General features: G+C 43.3%; 1 protein-coding gene across 7 annotated transcripts in view; it reads right to left on the bottom strand.

Annotated features, from left to right (window-relative positions):
• Nucleotides 1-4,535: 4,535 nt before the first annotated feature.
• Nucleotides 4,536-23,550, bottom strand: part of MGA (MAX dimerization protein MGA) — a 54,394-nt gene continuing 35,379 nt past the window's right edge. For 3 of the 7 annotated variants that reach the window (XM_064146131.1, XM_064146143.1, XM_064146178.1), the window contains 9 exons: nt 17,395-17,519; nt 15,994-16,045; nt 14,151-14,336; nt 13,384-13,495; nt 11,392-11,622; nt 10,634-10,810; nt 10,078-10,230; nt 9,663-9,713; nt 4,536-9,090 (listed from right to left, as the gene is read on the bottom strand). In XM_064146131.1, the coding sequence (XP_064002201.1) occupies nt 7,793-9,090; nt 9,663-9,713; nt 10,078-10,230; nt 10,634-10,810; nt 11,392-11,622; nt 13,384-13,495; nt 14,151-14,336; nt 15,994-16,045; nt 17,395-17,519 (2,385 nt within the window). In that variant the 3' untranslated portion in view covers nt 4,536-7,792. The remainder of the gene's footprint in view (nt 9,091-9,662; nt 9,714-10,077; nt 10,231-10,633; nt 10,811-11,391; nt 11,623-13,383; nt 13,496-14,150; nt 14,337-15,993; nt 16,046-17,394; nt 17,520-23,550) is intronic. The other 4 variants (XM_064146140.1, XM_064146152.1, XM_064146162.1 and 1 more) reach the window with 4 other exon arrangements.

The raw sequence follows: 23,550 nt of genomic DNA, 5'->3' as shown, positions 1-23,550 counted from the left end.
GTGCAGCTCAGAGACAGGAGGGTGCTGGGGCTGAGCAAGGTGCAGCTGCAGTGGTGGCTTTCTGTGTGGTCATGGCTCTGCCATCTGCCCTGCCCCCTCACACATGGGTGCCAGCTGTACCCGGAGCAGCTGTGGAGATGGAGGAGCACTTGGTTTCCTGCACGCTTCCCCCCACCCTGGCACTGCCTGCCTCCCAGCCAGAGGGTGGATTCAGCCCCCAAGGGCCCACCTTCAGTCAGGAATAACTTCTGGCTGCAGGCAGTTTCAGTAGGTCACCAAAGCTGCTGCCTTTTCCCCTTGGCAGTTGTGCCTCTCTTCCTCACTGCAGGAAAATCAGACTTTCTTTCAAACGTGAATGTGCCCCATGTAAGCTGATCTGCAATATCATTATTTTCTCCCTTGCTCAGCAAAGTTTGCAAAGCTAGACATTTTCCTTGTCAAAGCCAGACAATGAGGCCTTGTCTGCACTGGAGCATGGTAGTAAACAATTCCCACTGTGGCTGCCATCAGTTCAGCCCACCGGGTAGGAGCTGTTTGTTAGCATTTCTTCCTGGAGACTAAGCCTCCAGGTCCAAGCTTATTGCCCCATATGTCAGAGTCGCAAAACCTTTGTGGGGTGAGATTCTTGCAGGAGAACTCTTCTGTTTTTCACTATGGATGCTGAAAAAGCTAAGGAAATAAGCATAAAGCTCTGCAAAGCAGTCACAGACTGGAAGTCTCCTTGAGCCACTTTTCAAAACAGTCACAGTAACCTCCAAATGAGAATGCTGCTCAAGGAGCAGAGGTCAATCGCTACTGTTGCACCTCTTTCTTTCTGCCGTGCCTTTGCTGCCAGTCATCTTAGCACAAGTTATAATAGAATCATATCAGATCTGCATCATTAGAAAAACCCTTATCGTGATAATTGGAGCAGGAGGAACCAACCTGCTGTGCTACCTATCTCCTACATGAAAATATTCACATAAGTTTAAGCTTTCACAGAATCACAGCATGTCAGGGGCTGGAAGGGACCGCGAAAGCTCAACCTGCCCAACCCCCCTGCCAGAGCAGATCACCTATACCAGATCACACAGGCACACATCCAGCCAGGTTTTGAGTATCTCCAAAGAGGGAGAATCCTCAACTCCCCTGGGCAGCCTGTTCCCGTGTTCTGGCACCCTCGCAGGGAAAAAATTCCTCCTCACGTTTACATGAAACTTCCTAGGCCTCAACTTCCACTCATTGTCCCTTCTCCTGTCATTGGGCATCACCGAGCAGAGCCTAGCTCCATTCTCCCAGCACTCACCCTTTACCTATTGATAAACATTGATGAGGTCACTTCTCAGTCTCCTCCAAGCTAAAGAGCCCCAGCTCCCTCAGGCTCTCCTTGTAAGAGCTGTTCTATTCCTTCAATCACCTTTGTGGCTCTGTACTGGACTGCAGTTCTATGTCCCTCTTGAACTGGGGGGCCCATAACTGGACACAGTACTCCAGATGTGGCTCACCAGGGCAGAATAGAGGGGCAGGAGAACCTCTCTCAACCTATTAGACACATCACTTCTGATACACCCCAGAATGGCATTAGTTCTCCTGGCCACAAGAGCACATTACTGGCTCATGGTCAACCCTCCCATCGACTAGGACCCCCAGATTCTTTTCCCATTTGCTGCCTTCCAACAGCTTCAGCTTTGCTGAAACTCAGCTCATACAGATTTCTCCACCCCCATAACCTGTCCCAGGTCCTCAGTGCGGCTAGAGGCCATCACTGGGCCCCACTGCCCCTTCTCACATACCCCAAAGCCAGCAAAGCCTGGCAAAGCCAGCAGCTGCCCCTCACTCTGCATCTGAGGGGCACAGTCTGTGGAGGCTCCCCACTGGCCTCCCACCTGCCCCAGCATCCTGCTCCCACAGGGCTGCCTGTATGGGAAGGATGGCCAGGTGAAGGGTGGATAGGGGTGGCACCAGTCTCCCAGATCCTACGGGCTAAAAACTCATGGTGCTATTCCAGAAAGGAGGACCAGCCTACAGACCTTGCTCAACAGCTTTGTGAACCATGCATGGGAGAAATGGGGCAGAGCTGCCCACATCATGTTTTCAACTGCATTGCCCAAGTTGCAGCCCTGCCCTGTAGGTCCTAGGCCTGGCCAGACAGCAGGCAAGAGGTTGCATAAAGCTGTTATCTAAGAGTTAATCACAACGGAAAGCTACTAAAAATGGCATAGGGCTTATGTTTGTGTAGCTTTTTTTAGTCACTATTTAATTGCCTGGGTTTAGCCCATGAGGCACTGCATGCTGTGGAGCTTGTGTTGGACAAGGAAATGACAGGGACCCCAAGGCTGGCAGCCCTGCCACTGGCCAGGAGGAAAGAAGCCAAAAAAACACACAGGAAAGCCGATTTACTCCTCCTCAGCGTTGGTCCAGGCAGGCTGGCACAACAGAGCAATCCCAGCTCCTGCAGCACCCCAGCCTTCCTGCTTCCACTCGCATAAGCCTGTGGCTGAAGCCAGATGGGCACGGCTGCCCCCAGCAACCCTCCCTTCCTATCCACATCACCCAAGGCTGGGAGTCTGCTTTGCTGCGACCTTCATGCTGAGAGCTGAGGAGCAAACACTGCAGACATCTTACTGCAAAGTCAGCTCCAGGTTCAAGTCCTTCAGCTTTGACTTCCAGCATCTGCTTTTTGCCAGAGGACAACCAGGGCTAACAGCTGTAACCTCAGGGAGCCACAGTATTGTACTGCGATAGTCCTAAAAAAAAACACCCCAAGGAACCCCTGACAAGAGCAAGTTGAACCAGGTAAGTGAACACTGCTCAAGGAGAGATTTTTCACTTGTACTTCACATCACACGAGTCCTGTTAGACAGCAGCCTCGGCAGTGGGCGGGGGCACTCACAGATGCCTTTGTGGTCACCCTCCAGTCTGGTGCAGTGTAAGTGAATCTACCTAGAGACGTTAACTACAGCTCCCGGAGGCCTTGCTGGCACAGCCAAGTGCTCATGAGCACACTGGAAGCTGTGTGGTTGCAAAGCTGGGGCAAAGGACTTGCCACCTGCTTGAAATGCACATTCGTACTTCCCCAGGTGGCTGGTGAGGACAGACGAGCAGACTCCAAATCTTTTTAGGAGTAAAATTCTGTCTCAAAACCAAGAAGGGGGTAGCAAGAAAAGAGCTGCTGCTCTGTCATGGACCTCCAGCTCCCAAGATATAACAAAGGTGCCAGCTGAGGTAGCACAAGTCAGATGCACAGCAATAACCAAGCACACAGCTATCACCTTCCCTTTCTCCTCTGCAGCAGCAGTCAAAAGGGCAAATAGATGATGCACTGAGCTGAAGTGACGCCAGACAGCACCACAAGTTCTCCACTACCGTGTGATCCCAAATGACTAAATTTAGATTCCATTCACTGCTAATTATGGACAAACTGGTCCTCTGCACATTTTTTTCGTTGTGTTTATGGACTCAACTATAAATAGCTAAAAAGTTATTGCAAAGTCTCCCTGTAACTGTCGATAGTCAGCTGAGCTTCTCTGTACCAAGAGCACAATGAATATGCTGGTACCTAGCAGAGACCATCAGGGGCCTCTATCAAGAGGTTCTGTCTATTGCAAGCCTGACTGGATATACCTCATGATTAGGTCCTTCCTACTTCAAGAAATAACTTTACCTCTTAAAAGGAAGAGTTATGGGTTGAGATCCTGCTGAAGGCTCTTCAAGTGTATTATCTGATACAGTGCCCATTTTTATTAACTTTCTCAAATTTTTACTGTTTTTCCTCTTCATTCTTAAAAAAAAAGTAATTCTGCACTGTCTCTTCTGTCACTTACCCTCATGCATAACTGTTCTTCATCGTATTTTCTCTTCTCAAGGTCTATAGGCCAAACTTGCTCATTTGTAGACGTTCTCTCTTTTAAAAAAGCAAAACCAAACCAGAACAAAAGGAGGCAGGAGGTGTGTAACCTTCCACTTTGTGGCTATGGAATCAACAGGCAGTGACTCTTACAGACATCTGATCTATTTCTTGTGAAAAAAGTATCTCCTTGAACACTTCTCTTGGAGGCAGCACTTCAGATTTGTACAGCTGCTGGACAGCTTCTCTAAAGAAAACAAAGAATTAAGTTTGGAATTGGGAAAGGGAGGCTGAAGAGCAATTTTACATGGACTTACACATCAACTGTTGTGGTTTTCTAGGGGTTTCTTCTTGGTGGTTTGGGTTTTTTTTCCTTTTGTTATTCCACTTTTAAGCTATATTCAGGTGATAACCTGACTAACTCCCTGCTTAAAGTGCATTTTAGTGAAAACAAAGTCCCTTCAGTCCCCCTTTACTGCTCTAGCAAGTCAAAATCCCATTTTACAAGCAGTAACACTTTCTGCATACTGCTCAAGACTGGAGAGAAATCCCCTCCCAGTTGTCCAATTGCTTGAACAGAGCCCCAGATGTTTGTGTTGCCTCGGAGCATACACCTGTCATATGCTCAGGTCCCCATGTCACCATTAGCTCACCACCACCACCTCACTTCTGCTCCCTCTCCCTCCCTGTAATAAACTTTCAAAGCCAATTTCTATTTGACCTTGATTGGTTTATTTTAGTTTTACACTTTGTCCCTCACATACAGTTAAGAGTCCTGTACTGTTAAGATTTCTACAAAAATATCCATTTTTCAAAAGCAGAAAAAGGAAAGATATTTTTAATATATAAAAGGGGAAAAAAGCTAAATCTGACATTTCATTATATTCTTAAAAACATTCCAGTCTATTTATAGGTGTGTAAAAAAAAAAAAACAAAACAAAGAAAATCTCCAGGTTTCTTGGTCTAGTGAGAACGTGCACCTCGCAGGGGTTTCCTTTCTTCTCCCCACTCTCAAACCTTGCTGTTCCGTGCTGTATTCTTGCATTATTGCCTTAAAAAAATAGACGTCGTTTTTAACAGGTTTGTTCCAAACCAAATGGGAGGGTAAAGGAAGAGCTTAAAAAAGAGTCAGCATTTCAATTCACAGCAAAATATTAAGCTGCAGACAGGAGACAGTAAAAACAAAGAGAGGAGAAATGAGGAGCATTTCAAACATGCTTTGTTGCCTAGTAGAGCCCATCACAGATCCTTCTGGCACTGCACCAACTACCACTTTTAATAGCCAAATTTGGGGTCTGTTTTAAGTTAATTTAGTGATCATGTTCAAAAGTGTCTGCTGTCATCTTTACACAGTACATTTTTCTTGCAGCGCAATTCCTTACTGCCCAGTGCCAAAACTAAGCACATCCAGGTGTTCCCCATGACCTTGGCCATGGACAAAACACCCCCAAATACAGCCTTCATTTCAGGTAATATTTGCGTGGTTCTCCTGTTGCAGCTTTCTCTGTCCTCAGCAGTGTGTAAAGTATTGAAGACAAAGATAGACAATACTAACCCTAGTTCTGAGAAAAGCCTTTTTAAAAGGGATTCAGGTGTGATCAGCACCTAATTCTGTAATTACACTTGTCCATTTGGAGTGATAAAGTGATGAGGTGCAGAAAGAAAGGTCAGTGATCAGGAATCTGAAAGGAAATCACAGCACTGTGCTGGTTGCCATTTCACACAGTTGAGGAATGAAATCTCTCGGCAAAACAACTGCCACAGTTAAAAAATAGCAACGTCAGCCTATTAGAAATGCTCAGAACCAGACTCCCAGGTAACAAAGTTTTGAGTCTGATGTAGTGCTACTAACATAGTTACTCCATATTTCCACTGGTTTAAAATCAAGTCAAAACTCCTTAATAAAAAGCAACACAGCTAAGTACTCATTCATATTGTGAAGTCCCTTTTCTAAAGCATCCAGTGACAAGTCTAAGCTCCAGCATCACTCCCATGCTGACATTAACTTTCTTCTTGAAATAGCCGACACAGGACTTCCAGCAAATATTAAAACAGTAATTATGCAAAAGGCAATACAGAGTTACAGAGAACTGTTTTAAGCCACACCATTCAGAGTGGCTGGGTGGAGAGTCTTTTTGATGTAGGCTTGGGAGTATCTTTATGCAGACTGAGCTTGAAGGGCTTCTCTCCTCTGCAACATGATTTAAAACATCACCAAGAAGAGGAAGGAACACTCCAGGGATGTGTATCCCTTGGTGGATCCAAGCCAGGGCATAGGGCTGTACTGTGTACAAACACTGCTCCCCAGCTGTGGAAGAACGTACTTTGACACCTGCACAGCCTCAGTGCTGGAAAGCCATTACTGCATCACCAACGGTCTGGGGAATTTGCAGAGCGGGGAGGGGCACACATCCCAGCAGCTGTTGCTGGAACAGTAAGACAGGGACAATGTTCCTAAACATAAAGCAAAATGCACCACCCAATTCAGCATGGTTTCCATGGCAGCGTTTGTTAGTGTGTGGGAGCAGTTCAAAAGCCCCTCAAGTGCACCGTAACTCCTATTTACAAACTCTGTAGGAAAAGACTGTGTGTACACTCATTAACAAATCATCTCCCCTAGGCTGGAAATCTCTTTTGCCAAGAAAACTAGGAAAACAAAAACGGCATACAAAAATATAAATATCTTTACAGTCTGTAGGCCCTTCCCATCCAACAGCCCAACACTGAAGAGTATTCTACAGGTTACTGAGTGAGCAGTGGCAGAGAATAAAAAATACATCTTGTCATTCAATACTGCCCTATTTCCCTGGTCATCAGCGTTTCTGTTGACTTTTTTTTTTCCTACTGTTTTTTTTTTTGCTATACACAGCTTGTGCAAATGCAGTGAAAAACCTCTGAGTACCTTTCCTGAATTCATACAGAAACTGAAGGTCTGGAAGGATTATAGATGTATTTTCATATATACATTCACATATACACCTCGCTCCTCTGCGTTCGGCTGCATCGGCCCTGAGAGCCTTCTGTGTTTCTATGGAGCCACACTTCCTACTGGCACTCCTGGCCGCCACCTGCATCCTCAACAATGACAGGAGCAATGCAAACAAGAACAAGTGGTGGGGTGCTTCCTAGTCTGCAGTTTCTCCTTCCACATGCCCCATGCATGGGAGGAGGGACAATTTCTATAGGGGCAGGAGGTAAAAGCGAGTGAGGGAGTTTTAGTAGTTTTATTAACATTAATGTACTGTCCTACTTCTAATTACACTGGGAAACAGCATTTTCTTCCCCATGTAGTAAGAGTTACAGATGTTTATTAAAATCTCCTGTGCACAGGCTTCTAAAAAGAGTTTCTGCCAGAGAACCATCTAGCACCAAAGAACACATTTTCACTTCAGCCCTCTGTTGCACAGCCTTGGTTTCCCCTTCTGCTGCACTGGGTGACTGGTTTGAGAATACCCTCAATCTCTCTTTCTGCATCTTCATCCTATTCTGCAAACATTAAAAAAAACCAACAGAACACCAAACAGCAAATGCCAGCAACCCCATTTCTGCATAGATAGTTTGCCTGGTACAAAAGCAGGTAACCCAGATTTTTTTTTCCCCAACAAGATGGCTGCCTTCCTGCTGAGGAAAAAAAACCACCAACAGACAAGAAAAGGTAATCCCTTTCAATAGCTCAGGTTTGGTTTTTCAGTCCTTTGACAAACCCAATTTTGGAAGGATACCATGTGCCCAGCAAATGGTTATATATCATCTTCCTTGTTTTGTTGAAGGGGGAAGAGAACACCCAGAACATAACAGTGAGGTAAAAGTAAGTCAAGATGCTTAAAGTTTCATAGCACTTATTTCTCAGTTTGGGGCCTGCCCTCAGATTAGCAGAGTGCTGATGCCATGCAGAACATGGAGGGGGTTGCCAAACACCACCACTGGTATATACTGCTGCAGATCACTAATTAAGAACAGATCCATTTATTTGCCTGATGAATTTGAAGGCAAGGTCCCAGCAGCATTCAGTTTTGTAACCACAGGTGCTAATGTGGGCATCACTTTGTTATCCTGTCCCTCCTGGACAGCTGCAGGTAATGGAGTTTTTACCCCACTGGGTGCCAGTTTTGCGACTATAGGTGCCAATAAGGGCATCACTTTATTACTCTGCCCTTCTGAGTCCACTGGTAAACTTGCCACTTTTAAGCCAAGTGGTGCCAGCTTGGGCATGGGCCTCCACAAAGTGTCAGCACTACTAGCTTCAGGGTTAGTTTTCATTTGTAAAACTGGTGGAGTCACACTAGTGGTCTCCGCCAAGGTTGTTGCAGTTTTGCCATTCCCAGCACTGATTTTGGACAGCTTGGGAAGCTGATCCTTCATTTCAGCACCTATTACTATCTTTAAAACATCTGCTTCAGATGAAGGCTCCCCAGAGTTCTTGTCTCCCTCAGTAAGGTCATCATCTTCTAGATGCAGCAGAAGAGGACTTATAGAGCCACCACTCTCTGGACCTTCAGAAAGATCCTTAAAACTGCCTCCCAAATGGCTGAACTGGAAGGAAGAGCCATCTGCAGCGGTGAGCTCCCCGGCTGTTCTCTGATGACCTTCTGCATCTTCATGAGCAAAGTCAGAGTTGAGAGTGCTGGGAAGCTCTGACGATGCATCATCGTTCAGCTGCTGATTGAGGAAGGCGATCTCATTGAGCAGGGAAGTGAGGGTTTCGTCAGTGTCATCGCTGTCCTCAATGCTGCTCAGTAACTCGCTTGCATCCAGATCTGCTTCCTCCATTGCAGAGGCTACTTTCCTCAATTCCATTTCTATCCTGGAATCTTTGATCTGCAGCTTGCGGAATGGCAGCTCTTTAGATTTCAATCTCTCCCCTCCCGGGTCACCGTCTTTCCTCCTGGCTTGGCTTCCAACAAACTCAGCCGCACTGAGCTTTTTGCTGAAGGGCTCTGGAGGCTCTTTTGTACACAGCACACTCCGGAGCTGTGCAAGGCCATCTTTATTTTCAAAGGAAGCTTTATTTTCAAAGGGACCTGTGGAATTTCTTCCATCTCCACCACTGTCACCAGAACATGGTTTGCTTTTTTCCTCTGAAAGGATTCCGTCACTCTTCCTACTTTCAAGGGGCGATGCAGACAAGGATTTCTCAGAAGCCTGAGCTCCTGTAGCAGTCGTTCCATTGGAATTATTTCTGTTCAGGTTTAGAGTCATGCTTCCCTCAGCAGCCAGCGACGTTACATTAACGATCTTTGGCATCATGAAGGAATCTTCATTTTCTGCAAAAACAAAGAAGCAGCCATCAGGATCCACACTAACTGCAAGGTAATTTCTAATTAAACAGAATTTGCTCGTTTTCAGGTCATCTTCAAGTCAGCCGCAGTTCACAATTTCAGCTACTTACACAGGTTTGGTCAAGCAAAGCCGTAACACATTAACAGCTCAGCTTTCAACTTGCAGAACAAAAGCAAGCTCCACATCCATTATCTCAGAGTCACTTGCCCAGTCCCTTCTTTCAGCAGACTGGCACAAAGGCAAGTGGCTGTTAACAGTTAGGGTTCTGATGGTGAGGCACAAAGAGGGACAATTTTTCTGGGTTTTTTTTCATGCTTTACTTTGATGCACACATTTTACAGGGCTGGTTTCGTGCACAACACTACAAGGACGTGTCAGGGACTGCATGATTTCGTACTTTGTGCCTCCAAGCACTCAGATTTTTCCCAGCCCGAAATCTGAAGTGAGCTTTCCTTCTCTGTTGATGACCATGACTACAGTGAAGCAGAAAGCAAGCTCCTTGCTTTTAATACAGCAGTGGGCAAGCAGCACGCTATGAGCAGGAACCACCACACACCTAGATCCAGCATACAGTAGTCTGGAAACATCTCTCCAGTGGGCAGCAGAGCTGGCAGGGTACAGAAAGAGGTTGTGCCAGGGTAAGGCAAAGATTTTCAACCACCCTCCACCACCATTCTGCACTGCAGCTTTCCCAGGAGGCAGCACTATTCCACAGACATGTTCCAGTCCCTCCTTACCCCGATTTTGCTGAGGGCAAGGAGTCTTAGCGAGGTGAAGTAAAGCTAACACTTCATCATCTACAGTCCCCTAGAGGCCCTTCTCAACTGTTCAAAACATGTAATAGTGACTTTGAAAACCCAGACAATGATACCTCTCGTTGCTTCCTAGCAAGAAGACAATTTACATTCATTTTCTCAGGGATAGCATTCCCTGCACGCAAGCAAAGAGACCCATAAAAATACAGAGTCTACCTGACTGGGGCTCTGTAGCTGGTGCTACTGTTGAGGGCACTGGGTTTCCAGCAACAGTTGACAGTGTAATAGGAATGGTTGAGTTAGCAAGGATTCCTTTTACTTGGACAGGAACTGTTGATCCTGGCAGTTGAATCATCACAGAAGCAATACCTTATATCCAAGAAAAGGAGAGGGGGAGGTAAAGTGGAAAGAAGAGCCTTTTAGATACTCAGTTAAGCCTGGAAAGTAAGAGCCTTGCACTTCTAGACAAGACTTTATGCTATAAAAACATCTACAAGTATTAAAAACAGAAATATAGATTTGTTAAGTGAATAAGGAATCCTCTCTGTTTCCCTAATCTGGGCAAAGAAAAAAATTAACAGATTCTACATTCTTGTTGATATACTATGAAGTTTAACTATACTCAGTCCCTCTCATCAGAGTCATGTTCTACCTCAGTCAGTTGTAAAAAAACCCACCAAAATTAAACAGCATACTACTTTGAAAACTGCTGTCCACATCTATGAACGGCATTATACTGATTTTTCACTGACATCCTCTCACATGGCCATACCTGGCTGTGCTGTCACGGCAGTACTGATGGTCTGAGGATTTAATTCAGCTTGCAATAGTGTGGAAGGAACAGTTGCTACCTGCCCTGGTACCAGTGGGCTCTTCAGCGTAAGCACCTGCCCCTGCGCAGTCATCACCAGGCTTGCCGGGGTCAGCGTGAGACAGGATGTGGTGTCCTCTGTAAACAACAGAATTTTGGCAATCAGTAACTGCTTGTGGCCCAGCACCCCCGGTGGGAAATGACACCTTGTGATTCAGCATTAAGTACAGTTGTGGAAGAAATTCCAGTTAGAAAGTTTACAAGCTCTAGATTAAAAAGCTGATACAGAAGCCATGCAGGGTCCAGGAACTTCACCTACACGGCTAGAGCCAGTGTGCGCCATCAATTTGTGCAGTGCGACAATCCCAACCCTCCAGAGCGTTCAGGTTTTGAGGCAGCAGAAGAATCGCCTCTGACTCAGACATTTCTGCAGGATTGCAGTGAAACTCTGAGACTGGAGGGCACCTCAATAGGAATTTACTTCACATCGTTCTGAAACTCAAGTCACAATCATCTGAAAAACTGGGTAGTACTGGTCTCATCCTTACTCAAAACAAATGGTTTCCACACCGGCTGGATGGACACTTCCTTGTCCTGTACTCAGTGCTGCTTCAAGAATGAAGCTGCCTATACAAGGACACTGCATTTTGCCCTCCTGGTGCATGCTGCTTCATTGTCTGTCATCCCTTTGTGCAAAACATGCATTGCTTTTAGCCCACCTGTGGCACGGACTCCTTTCCTGGCGAGAATCAATGGCTTGCCTCTTCTGTTTGTCATAGGTATTTGAGACAGCTCCCTGGGAGGAGTAGATCTTTCTTGCTGTGTGCTAGCAGTTTTGGTTCTAGCAGATGACTCTGACTCAGGTTGTTTCTTCTTTTTTTGTGCTTCTACTGCTTTTTGTTTGGCATAAATATATTCTAGCTTCTTCAAGACAACCTCTTCTGTCTTCCCTACAGAAAGAGTATCAAGATTTTTTTTTTCTTCACAAACATCCATGCATTTTTAAATTATCTGCAACTCTGAAAAGCAGACATCAGCACTAGCTCTTGCAGAACAACTGCCACTTAAAAACATCCCTCACATCTCTCCTGAAGATGATCAGTGTACGACTACCACACAAAACGTTGTCTTATCCCCGGTATGAAACTTCTTGGACAAGTGGACTCTGCTACTCAATGACATTTAGAGGTAAACTCACATAGGTTACTGTTGACATGAACACTGTAACCTTGGATAAAAACAAAGCTTTTATAAATTGTTTTGTCTCTACAGATGCAGATCCATAGTCTCTAGAGAAGGAGACTCTGCAACCACTCCAAGCAGCCTGTTCCAGAGCTGTCACCTTCCAAGAAAAGAAATTTCTCCTTAAGTTCAAGTGAAACCTCCCATGTTCTACTTGGTACCCACTTTCCCTCGTCCTATCACTAGCCACCACTGAAGAGAGCCCAGCACCATCTTCATGAGCTCCACCACTAAGGTATTTACACGCATTCATAACGTTCCTTCTGCCTTTTTTCCAGGCTGAACAGCCCCAGGTCTCAGCCTGTCCTCACAAGAGGTACTCTAATCCTCTCAGCATCCTCATGGCTGGACTCTCTCCAGTAGTTCCTTTCCCCTCTTGAACTGGGGAGTCCAGAACTGGAGATAATACTGCAGGTGCATCTTGATTAGGGCAGAGTACAGGCGGAGGAGAACCTCCCTCAAGGATTTAACATGACCAAAGTTGAAGTAACTATACTGGCTTGTTTCCTGCTCAGTATTTATGTTGTAATATCATAGGGTATATTTAATTATCTGCATTTATCTAACTCTCCTGAACAAGGATTCTTCCTCCTCACCAGTTCTGAGGTACTTCACTAGGAATGCAAAACATCACAAAAGTACTTTGTGAAGTTACTTACTTTCATTCCCTGCCCAAAAGACCTAGCCTACATTTCTGGATTGAGATGAGGGTCACTCAAATGCTTTTTGACTTTACTCAATTCTTTCCTTCTTCCTGGAAGTACCTCAAATATACACTAACAGATTCACATAACCACACAGTATTTAGGTATCTTTTATTTTTACTTCATAGGCAGTCTTCTGGCTTAATCCTAGACAGCAAGAAGATTACAAGAATAATTTAATGTCTTGTTTGTTCACACACATTTTGGCACCAACTGAGAATGCGCCACAGCTTTCCTACACTTCCAAATCAGAAAAAGACTAAATAAATGCAACGTGGCTTTGTCTTGCAAGTGCCTAGGTGAGCAACAGCTCAGGATGTTGCTGCCAATTTTGTGCTGAAGACAAAGACAGACAATACTAACCCTAGTTCTGAGAAAAGCAATACAAGGATAGTTATTTGCCCAGCTGACCAAAGGACTCAGATATTTTGGTTCTGATCAAAGTCAGCTGTGTATATGTGTGAAGCACTGAGCACGAAAAGGTCACAAAGTGACAGTGTGACAGCACTTTCCCACCACCACAGCACACTCAGTGCACTGCAGTATCCAGAGATCATTCTACACTTCCTTCAGGCATCAAGCAAAACAAAAGCTGTTCTATCAGCATGAGTCAGAGCTCTGCAGGTCTCTTCAAGAGTTTAAAGAGTTTAAATTTGATGTGAACTAATGACTCACCTGGATGCAGAGGATTACTCCACTCACTCCCACTCTTAAAAGCCTTTTCTTTGATTATTCCAGCTAGTCTGCATCCAAAAACAGTCTCACCTGAAAGCGTGGATACTTTTCGAATCAAAGCATCTTGGCTGCGTGACAGTAAGTTCTTCTGTCCAATAAGTTTATCTGCCTGATCAGTCAATCCTTGGATTTCTTCATAGGCCTAGAAAAGCGTCAGGGAATTGATTCGTACACCAACAATACACAAAACAATCAAACAATTATCCTTCCCAGAAACCTTTACTAAATTTATGTAGACATTTTCATCACCTTGACAAACTAGGGCTCAGAGAAAGCATGCAAGTACTATGTCATGCCAGCTTTCCTAGGCACAAGCTAGGAAGTGATAAGCACCTTGTTCTTCATTCCTCCAAGGTCTAGCTTTTTTAAACCCAACTTCTCTCCCACAGTTTCAGGGTAGAGCTATCTCCAACTTATGTTTTGTTTTCACTGAAAACTTAATACTTAATAGAAATACTACATTGAAAACTTTAATAAAATGCTACCTCCTCCTTCATTAGTGCAAATTAAGCTTTCAATTGATTTTGAAACTGCCAGGTGTACACAGTAAACCACTGGGGAATTAGGATACAACCTTCCATAGTTACATTCACAAAGAATACAACAAGGAGAAACATGCGTCACCAAGAGTAAGCTTGTAGGAACGCAGATCATTTCAGACACTGTTTTAGAGAGTCCCATAAAGGTGAAAGAATTTCTCTCCTTGCAGTGTCACTGGGACTCACTTGAAATGTTCCTACTAGCTTAGTTCTTCTGTCCAGATTAAATGATTCTTCTCCTCACTTCAAAATACTTACTTGCTTGAGAATGTAAGATTTGGAGACTTTGGGAAGGTTGTTCAACCCCAGAACTTTCTTCAACTTTTCAAAGAGATCTCTCATTTCATTACGCCGCCGGCGCTCGTTTGCAGTGTGTGTCTGTCGGTAATGAGCAAAGGCTTCTGCTTCAGACTTCAGTCTCCTGTTCCGGAATTGACGTTTCTGCTGGAGAAGTAACCGTAGGCACCAGTTTAAAAGGAAAAAAAGAAATGTCACGGCAGACAATGTTCAAAGGCATGCCTGAATTGCAAGGTCTGTACACACACCTGAAGAATTCATGTCATGCTGTTCTGATCTTACGTCTTCATTACAGTTCATCATCAGAAGCACAGGCTTTTTAATAAGCATGAAATGCCAACCAAAAGAAATGACCAACATAATCACACCAAACCTAAAGGAAAAGATCATGGGCAGCCCCTTCTTTCCATAAGCTTTTTGTTTTTCAATACAAGGCTACTGAGATCAACCACTGAAGGACAGCAGAATCACACATTTGAGCCAATTTCTTTTGTTGTTTGCTTGTCTTCTAATGACTGAAACAATCATAGCAGATACAAGACGCTGGAGTTAAACTGTTTTGATTGATGTTTTTGTTTCATGGGTACACACAGGTTAGGGTCAGGAGAAATCATAGGCAAGAACACAAAAGACGGCATTGAGACTTGTCACCTCAGTCATCTACCAAGTAACAGAAAGTCAGACAGGCTCTGATTGTAAATTTGCTTAAGCTTCCACAAAGGTTGGCAGGCAATTAGAGCAACTACTGATCTTCACAGATTTGAATGTTTGTTATTTCATCAGTCACTCTCAGAGGTCTTGTACAATTGTGCCATTTATTTCATCATGAAGCAGTATTTATGAAGTAGCATTCATGTGGGTTTTGTATCAATTTAGCTGTGCTCCAAACCTCAGCAAATTAGTGGAAATACTACCCAGATCCAGTGATCACAATTTATGAGCCTGCTGGCCTTAGGAGGAATTTGAAGACTGTCTCTTGACATCCATTTTGCCCTAACAGGCACACTAAGCACAGTAAGGCTGTAACTGCATCTGGCCCTGTATCAGGCATTAGTTTCTCTCAAGGAAGGACCTCATGCCATAACTTCAAGGGCAGACAGAAGAACATGTGGAGAAGGCGAGGCAGGCAGAGCAACCTGGCATCCATCTCAATCTCAGGCAAAAGCGTATGCACTGGTCTGCTCTAATGTTTAAGACCTGTACCAGGCTCACATTCCACCTCAAAGCCCCACTTCACCCCAGCAGATAGCTGTAGCTCTGACATCAAGTACAACACAGGTAGGTATCATGGGCAGTTAGCGAAATGGATTCAATTTCACCCTAAAGTCTGAGCTTTGGAAGGATCACAGTGACTTTGGGATGGACTGTTACCTTTAACTTCCCTAAATGGATTGTTTTCAAACTACTGCTTTCAGAAACCCTTCACCCTGTGCCTGTACAACCTTATGTACTGTCTTCTTCCACACGTGAAGGCATTTCTCAGTTGCTCTCTATCTTACGTGTGCTGTCAAAATTATTTATGCCAAGGACACAAAACCTGAGCAAGCGTACAAAAAAAAATAAAAAGCAGATAGCCCTCCCATACATGATGCTAAATCTGAAACCCACTGATGCCAGTAGCAGTCCTTCTTCCTTAATGAGGTTTGGACTGAGCCCCTCCCCCCACGCACACATCTGGTTTCTGGCATTTAATTGTAAATACATGGAAGGTAGCTAATTCGCGTTAAGAGTCGCACTGGAGATGGAAGATTATCTTTACAATGGAGGTGTGACACCAAAAGGAAAGAGGAGAGCAAACATATACCTTTGCACGTTTTTCTGATAATTTTTCATCCGAAGAGCTACGAGCATGGTATCTGGAAGAAAGGTAAAAAGTTTTTCCCAACACTACTCATTTCATGCCCTCCGTCCTCATCAGCTACATTCCAACAGCCCAGAATTGCTCACTTTTATCCCTTGAAATTAAATCTTCTTGCATGACTATATAAAAGCAAGACACTGCTGAGCTTTCTCAAGAAAGTGAACTATCTCCAGTGCCAATGGCCTGGAAAAAAAATGAGCTGTAAAATTAACCCATAGTGCAAAAAGACAAAACTATTTCACTACATGCAAAGAGAATAAATACAGCCTGTGACCAAAAGCTTAAAAGAATTGATTTTTTAAATTTATGTTTTGATTCTTAGTTTCAAAAACACAAGTTCAATGTGGATGGCAGAGCAATCCCACCCCCAGCAAGAACAGCCAAGCAAAAACTCTCACATTTATGACTATCCTAACACACTACATCAGCTTGCACCTTCAAGAAAACCTAGAATACACATCTGAAAGAATTGGTTTTTTTTAACAGAGTGTTACAACTGGTTTTCTTTCTTATTCAAAATACCTTTGCAATGTCCAGCAAAGTCCCCATCTAGGGACAGAAGCTGACCTGCATCTTTGAGGAAACAAAAAGAAAAAGAGGGAACTCTCTCTGTGCTATATATGCTACATAATATCACCAAACAAGACTTTTTGAAGCTTCTACCAGAAAAAACCCACCAACCCAAAACCTAAGGATGCAATGCTCCTTATTCTTTTGTTTGGTGCAACTGAGCAATAACCATGACCACCTTTTACATACCTCAAGCAAGCCATGTTTTCACTTTGCAGTTTGTTATTACAAACACAAGGGCAGCAACGGTAACAAACACAAACAATTAACTCAGAACAACAAAAGCCAAGCTATCCAACCATGGCACACTGCATCTAAGAAAACACTTTCTTTGCTGGGACTATGGTCCAGAAGACAAAGCCTTCATTTACAGGATCAGGAATTAAGCTAATGACTGCTCCTTCTGAAAATAACAAGTCTACCAATAAGAATAAACAAAGGTTGCAAAGTCACATTTAAAATAAAGGCAACCCTGCTCATACTCAGTTTGCAGGAAGGAAGGTGATTCACTCATAGTGGCTTTACATTAAAACTTAGACATCTCCACAAACAAATTAATTAGAGGGGGAGAGGGAAAAAAGACTAAGACACCTTGAATCTACTCTTAGTTCTGACAGTCCCATCTTCACAAGGCAGTGGGAAGCACCAGCGCTCAGGAAGACCTGGCACAAGCCTCACCTCATCTTACCATCACATTAAACCTGTTTAATGGGTTCGTTCAACGCCAGCTCATCAATCAAAGGCAACACTGCAGTGTTCTCCAAGGATGCTTACTTCTGTTTGGAAGACTGGGTATTAGCAGCTGTGGCCTTCAGACGGGCAATGTTAATCTTCTCTGAAAGCTCCTCCACGGTCTCAATGTCCACCTGCTCGTCATCCTCACTGAATTCACACGCATCCTGGAACAGTTTTTGTTTTGTTTTTTAAAGTGAGTATCTACTTAGCAATAGAGCTCAGGCCAAAACAGTTTCACTTCAGTCTCAAACGAGATTACATTATAACATTAAGAACCATTAAAGAATCAACATCTCCAGCTACTCTGGTCAATAAACAATGCTAAGTAGGTGGTTATTTTAACTGTCACTTCCAGGATTCCTCCTGCTAGCAAGCCTGCAAAATCAGCTTTGGTGAGGACAAGCTCCATCTTTTTCATTTATGCTTTTACTATGGGTGAAATAAAAGGCTGTCACAGAGCAGAGCTTTCCTGCTTCCAGTTTCAAAGAAGATTAAACTGCCTTTACAACCCACTACTATAGACTCTTGCTAGCTACGTTTTTCAGACACAAATTGAGGTAGTTATCATCTCAATGGTGATAATGGTTTCTCATAGTTAAGATAGCAGGAGTCTGAACATCATACAATCAGGCTTCTTAAGGTCATACAGTAAACTGTTTACATGAAGAGCATGATTTTGGCTCTTGCCAAAATACTGCCCAATAATAATTTAAAATAATTAGACTTAAATCACTTTGAATCCCTGTTTGCCTGACCAAGAAAACTTGCTACCACCTGTGAAAACAGAGATAGAGAACTGCAGCAAGTGTTGTAGCAAGAGTTAAATATCAATGTTGTGGTCATTTGCAGTACACCAAGTGATTCCCTCACCCACTCCCCAAACAAAACAAGCCTGATGCAACCTATTTTGCAGAACTCCTTAAGAAAATGTAATTAGACTTCCATTCTGCAGTCTATTTCATGAAGTTCCATAAAACAACACAGTCTTGTCCTTCTCCTCCTGTTATTTTCTTCTGTCTTTCCCCCTTCTCCTTCTCTTTGTCTGTCTTTCTTTTTGAGGAGATGCAATCTCCCCCTTCTCTGAACAGAATACTTACCTGAAATAGATGCAAAATATTATTCACAAAAAAACTCTAAGTGTGGAACAGAAGGAAAAGAAAGGGCAGTGGGAAACCGTGGATCACTGAGTGGCTTCTAATAAATGCTTTTCATAGTATTGATTATTTGAAGTTATCAGCAACTCTGCTGTTTCAGGAAATCTGATTAGGAAGGAGAAAGTGTTGCACTGACTAATGACCACAGATTAGACTTACATACAGCACTGTAACAATACCAAGCAAAAGCAGCCTAAATTGACTACACAAGTATAACTAACAAGTGGTTAAGGATACATATTTCCAAACAACAATCATGAAATTTACTGCAGCTGTATTAAAATGATTCAATTTGTAATCAGATCTAGTTGACTTGGTCCCAGTCTTAGATGCTAATTTCTTTCTGACAGATAAGCAGCATCTTTAATAACCTAATATCTGGTATCATGTTTGGCTTCTTCATAGTAACTAAATATGACCTTTTCTAAACAGACAAAGAGAAAAAAAAAAAAGAAAAACCAAAACAAAATCAAACAAAAACACAACCCTGAAACCCACCTCACAGAGAAGTTATCTAAAACTCAATGGTCTAACACACCAGAACGACCACTACTGTGGACCATGCTGCCACAGAAAATTAGCAGTGTATTTTAAACCTTGTCCAACGCATCACCTCCTATGGCTGTAAGATTCAGGCTACAGAAAACTGGAAAAGAAATCAGTATGCGAGATAAATTGAGTCTACACTCCTTTGGTAAAAGCTACACCGGGGATACAGCTTTTGTCAAGTACAGCAACGTGTACTTTGTAGCAATGTAGCCTTTACTAAAGCACATAGAGGAGCTATGTGCATATGTATATATGAAAAAGGACATAAATACATACTAAAAAGAGTGCGTGTGCATTCTTACTTCTACGAGGTGCTATGCACACTTCCACACTTTCTGCTATCTCTATACTTCTACAAAGCCATATGTCATGCTAAAAGTCTTTGAGAACAATCTCATGCTTTCTTTCCAATCAACTTGTAACATGTGATGACATTTAAGACACCACTTCTCCGGCCCAGGAAAGCAGCTGTTAAGAAAAGATACCTGCTGAGTTCTGTATTTGGAAAAGACAACAGTTCTTCTACTACTACTAATTTCTGGGGATTCTTGCACCACTGAACCTGTATTATGCCATGACAGTTCTTGTTATGAGTGTAAAGAGCAGCACGGAGGCAGAACAAATTCTTATCTCAATTGGCAAGCATGGTACTGGCACTGGCAGGAACTTAGGGAAGTACTGCTTCTCCCTGCACACTAGAGCCCACAACATCCATATTTGTCCCATCTTGTACATACCCTCCCACAACGCAGACTTGTTAGCACTGGGACCAGGTAAAGCACAGGGAAAATGAACTGCTTTTAGCAAGGAAACAGTGCTGATGCACTCCAATTTTGAACTTGGCAGGCTGGTCAAAAGCTGCATATTACCACTGTTCCCCCAAGTATCACCGTTCAACTTTCCAGGGCTCAAACCCACAGGACAGAATGTAGGTTACCACGACCCTGCAGGGAAAGGTAGGCAGGGGAAGTAAAAGGCAAAACAAAAGACCTGAACAGAAATTAGAAGTTAAGGAAGTTAACTTTTACAAAAAATAAAAGGTATTCAGGGAAAAAGGATGTACAGAGACATGGGGAAAGGGGATAAATTGAGATATATACAGAACCAGTTCACAGATGGAGATGGATTCCATGGATGCAGGCCCTCACGCGTGGAGGTAGGCCAGGACTAGGTAGCAGGCCCGAACACGTGGCCAGCAGCTCTCGGGCAGGCAGGGATGCAGGCAGGGAGGCCAGCGGCGAGACTGCGAACCCGAAAGCCTTCCCCCTGTCATAGAAGGCAGGCAGGAAATGGGAGGGAACATGCCCTGGGGGTCAGGTCCCCGCCCACCTAAGGGGATCGAGTTTCCACCCGTCCACCTGGGACCTATTAAACCACAACACCTAAGAGAGCAGCAGAGTGCAAGTCAAGAGACAACATGTTCCTGGGACCTTGCTGAGATCCAACCAAATACTGCTTGTAGTCTGGATCCGAGAATCATACACAAGGGCTACTAGGACTGCAACTAAGTTCAGGCTGTATTGCATTTCAGCATGGGTATTTCAACAACTTTCAGAACCTACCTCTGAATAGTATCCAGCTTTGCCTCCTGTCTGAAGGGCTCTGTGTGCTTGAAGTTAAGAACATCCCTCACTTCAAGCATATCACTTATGCAAGCAGGCAGCAGTTTTTCACAAACTTCTCACACTTGTTTTACTTGCCACAGACTTTGTCAAAATCCAATTTTAATGACTGGAAGTTACTTTTTGGATGCATTTTTTTAAATCAAGGAATTTTGCTCTGAGATAACAGACTGATCCATTTGCACAAGGTCACAGAAAGACAGGAAAAATCACAAACATTAACTGAAGAATTAAAATTCTCTAGAAGTCCTTAACTGGTATGCCGAGGTGCAGAGAGTGAACTAGAGGATATGCTAGAGGACCCAGAGTGCTGAAATCCCAAGAATTCCTTGGCTGAGAAGAACATAAGGTTGAATCTTAAATGAAAGTTTGATCACCGGTGAGAGTGGAGGAAAAGGAAAGCAAAAGAAAAGATTCTAGAAGATACCAAAACAGCAACACCTCCCTAGACACAGACGTCGTGCTGAGCTGCAACAGGTTACGTAAATATGCAGCATAGCTGCTTCCACAGCCTTTTTTAATCCTTCCCAGAGCCCAATGAGAGAAAGCATCATAAAGCCAGAGGAGAAAAGCCTGTCTGAACAAAGACTTTCAAACAAAAAGACACTATTTCATTTACAGAACTACTGAATAGATACATATTATTATGTTGGAAGTATTGCATGTGGGAGAGGTGCAGGGTTATGTCATTTTAACCGATCACATTTTATGATACACAGATTTCATATACATAGAGCACTTTTCATTCTTGCCTGCTCTCATGGCTCATCCATAAAGCCTCCCTGATGCTAGAAGCTTCATGATACTTTCTCTAGCTTTCCAATTTTATACAGTATCAATGCTCTGATTCTACACACATGGGATGCACACTTTTTCTTCAGTGGGCAGTATTACTCTCTCTAACCTTCATTTGGACATCACTACACTGCAGGGAAGGCAATTGTGCAGAGTAGTTCAAAAGATGTTATGATCCACAGAGTAAGAGGAATGAAACCCCAGGAAATTACAATAGAAACACTATCATGAACAGATTGAGTGCTAATTACACTGGGCTAGCCAAAGGGTTGAGAGTAATTACTCAGCTAGAGCTGTTTCCATGGTGGAACTTTCCACATGCTGTCTTACTGGACAAATGTTATTTAAAACCCAAAATGAGGGGGTCTGAAAAAGTAAACACTCTCCACTGTCTCCCCAAGACCTCCACAACTTTAAGCTCACGAATCCTAAACATCAACACTTGTACTCAAAAAAACATTATTTGTCTATTCTTACATCTAGTAACAGAGGAAAATGCTTCAAGATGGTAAATCTTGCCTCTTTACCTCTGACTTCTTAACAATACCAAAAATATCTTTGAAATTGTGAAGATTGTCAGAAGTCCAGTGAGGTTCTGCCATAAGAACAGCTACTCTTACTAAGTTCTGCCAGGCTGACAGTAGGCTGAATCTTATTCACAGCCTAGTGACACTTCTTGTGGTAGTGCACAACTTCTCCATGCTTGTGGAAGCCCAAACTTTTAACATTGCCCTCTACTTACCAAACTTCTCAACTGCCTTTGAGCTTATACAATTCCTTGAGGAAGTAAGTAACAAGAAGCACAACCTGGTGCTAGAACCGAAGTTCCAGTGTTGCTGCAGAAATAAAAGCACTTTTCTGCTGTCTGCATTTCAAAGCCTGTTTCTAAGCTCTCTGCTCTCATCACTGTCTTCCTGGCAGCCTGCATCCTATTGGTGGTTCCTAAACAGCAGATCACCTGATGGTGGAGGAACCGCAGTGATAGCATTGAGAAAGAAGGAGGGTAGATGACAATAGATGTTGTTAGGCCTTACCCAAGCCAATGCCTCATTTCTGGACCTGACTTCTGTGTTACAATGTCTGTAGATTTCACACAAGCTCAGAACATGCAAGAGATTGTTAGAACTTAAATCACCCCAAAAATATGCCACTTGCACTTTTTATTAAGCTTACAATGTTATAATAATTTAAAGGATATGGAAATAGTGTTAAAGTTCATCTCAGAAAAGAATTATTGAAAACCACTTTTGGCATCATTTGAAAACAAATAAATTGCCAGCCACAAAAGCTCCATTAAGACTAGTACATTAAGCAGGACGACGGGACTCATCCATAGCACTGAAACACTGCAACGACCCTGGCATGGTTTTGGCTTAAGCCAACAAGCACTTAGGTGGACGATTCACATACACGATCTGTGACTTCTCCTAGGCTAAGCAGCCATTCTCAACAGAAATTCGGAATGAGATCAACATGGCCTGGAGATCAAGAGTGCAGTATCACATCCCAGAGTTGAGTTTGTTCAGACAAGAAGTCCTGATAGTGATTAGTTTGTTTATACAAATATTCTTAGGTCGTTGTATTCATATCACCAAAAGCACAGCAATCAACTATGCTAAGCTTCTTCTGAAGCAATTCTGGCTAGGAAAAGCAAAGAGCCTCTCAAGTCAATTACATAAAGTTAACACAAGGTGAGAAGGTAAGCTGAAGAGCATCAATATACAAAATAAAAGAACAATGAATCAATACTGCAGTTAAGAACCAGAGTGGGGAAATGTACTAAAAAATAAGCAGTTACAGCTACTACAGATAAATATCAATTATCCTGCATCTCACTGAAGTTTCTGGGGTTTCTAATGGCTGTTTCCTGAACAATTAAAATCAGTCCATATTCCACACTAGCAGTGAAAGAACTGTCATTAGCATTTCCACAAAACAAAGTACTAGTGGACATGCGTCTAACATTTTGCTTGTTTTCAGTAGATTAACGAAACAGATAAACATCTTTATATGATCTGCTTATGTGATCTGACTTCAGCCTGACAAACAATACCAGTGCAGCCTGTCCTGTAAGC

The sequence above is a fragment of the Pogoniulus pusillus genome, chromosome 1, assembly GCF_015220805.1.
Source record: "Pogoniulus pusillus isolate bPogPus1 chromosome 1, bPogPus1.pri, whole genome shotgun sequence".
NCBI lineage: Eukaryota > Metazoa > Chordata > Aves > Piciformes > Lybiidae > Pogoniulus > Pogoniulus pusillus.
Note: the sequence above shows the minus strand (reverse complement) of the source record. Positions and strands in the feature narration are given on the sequence as shown.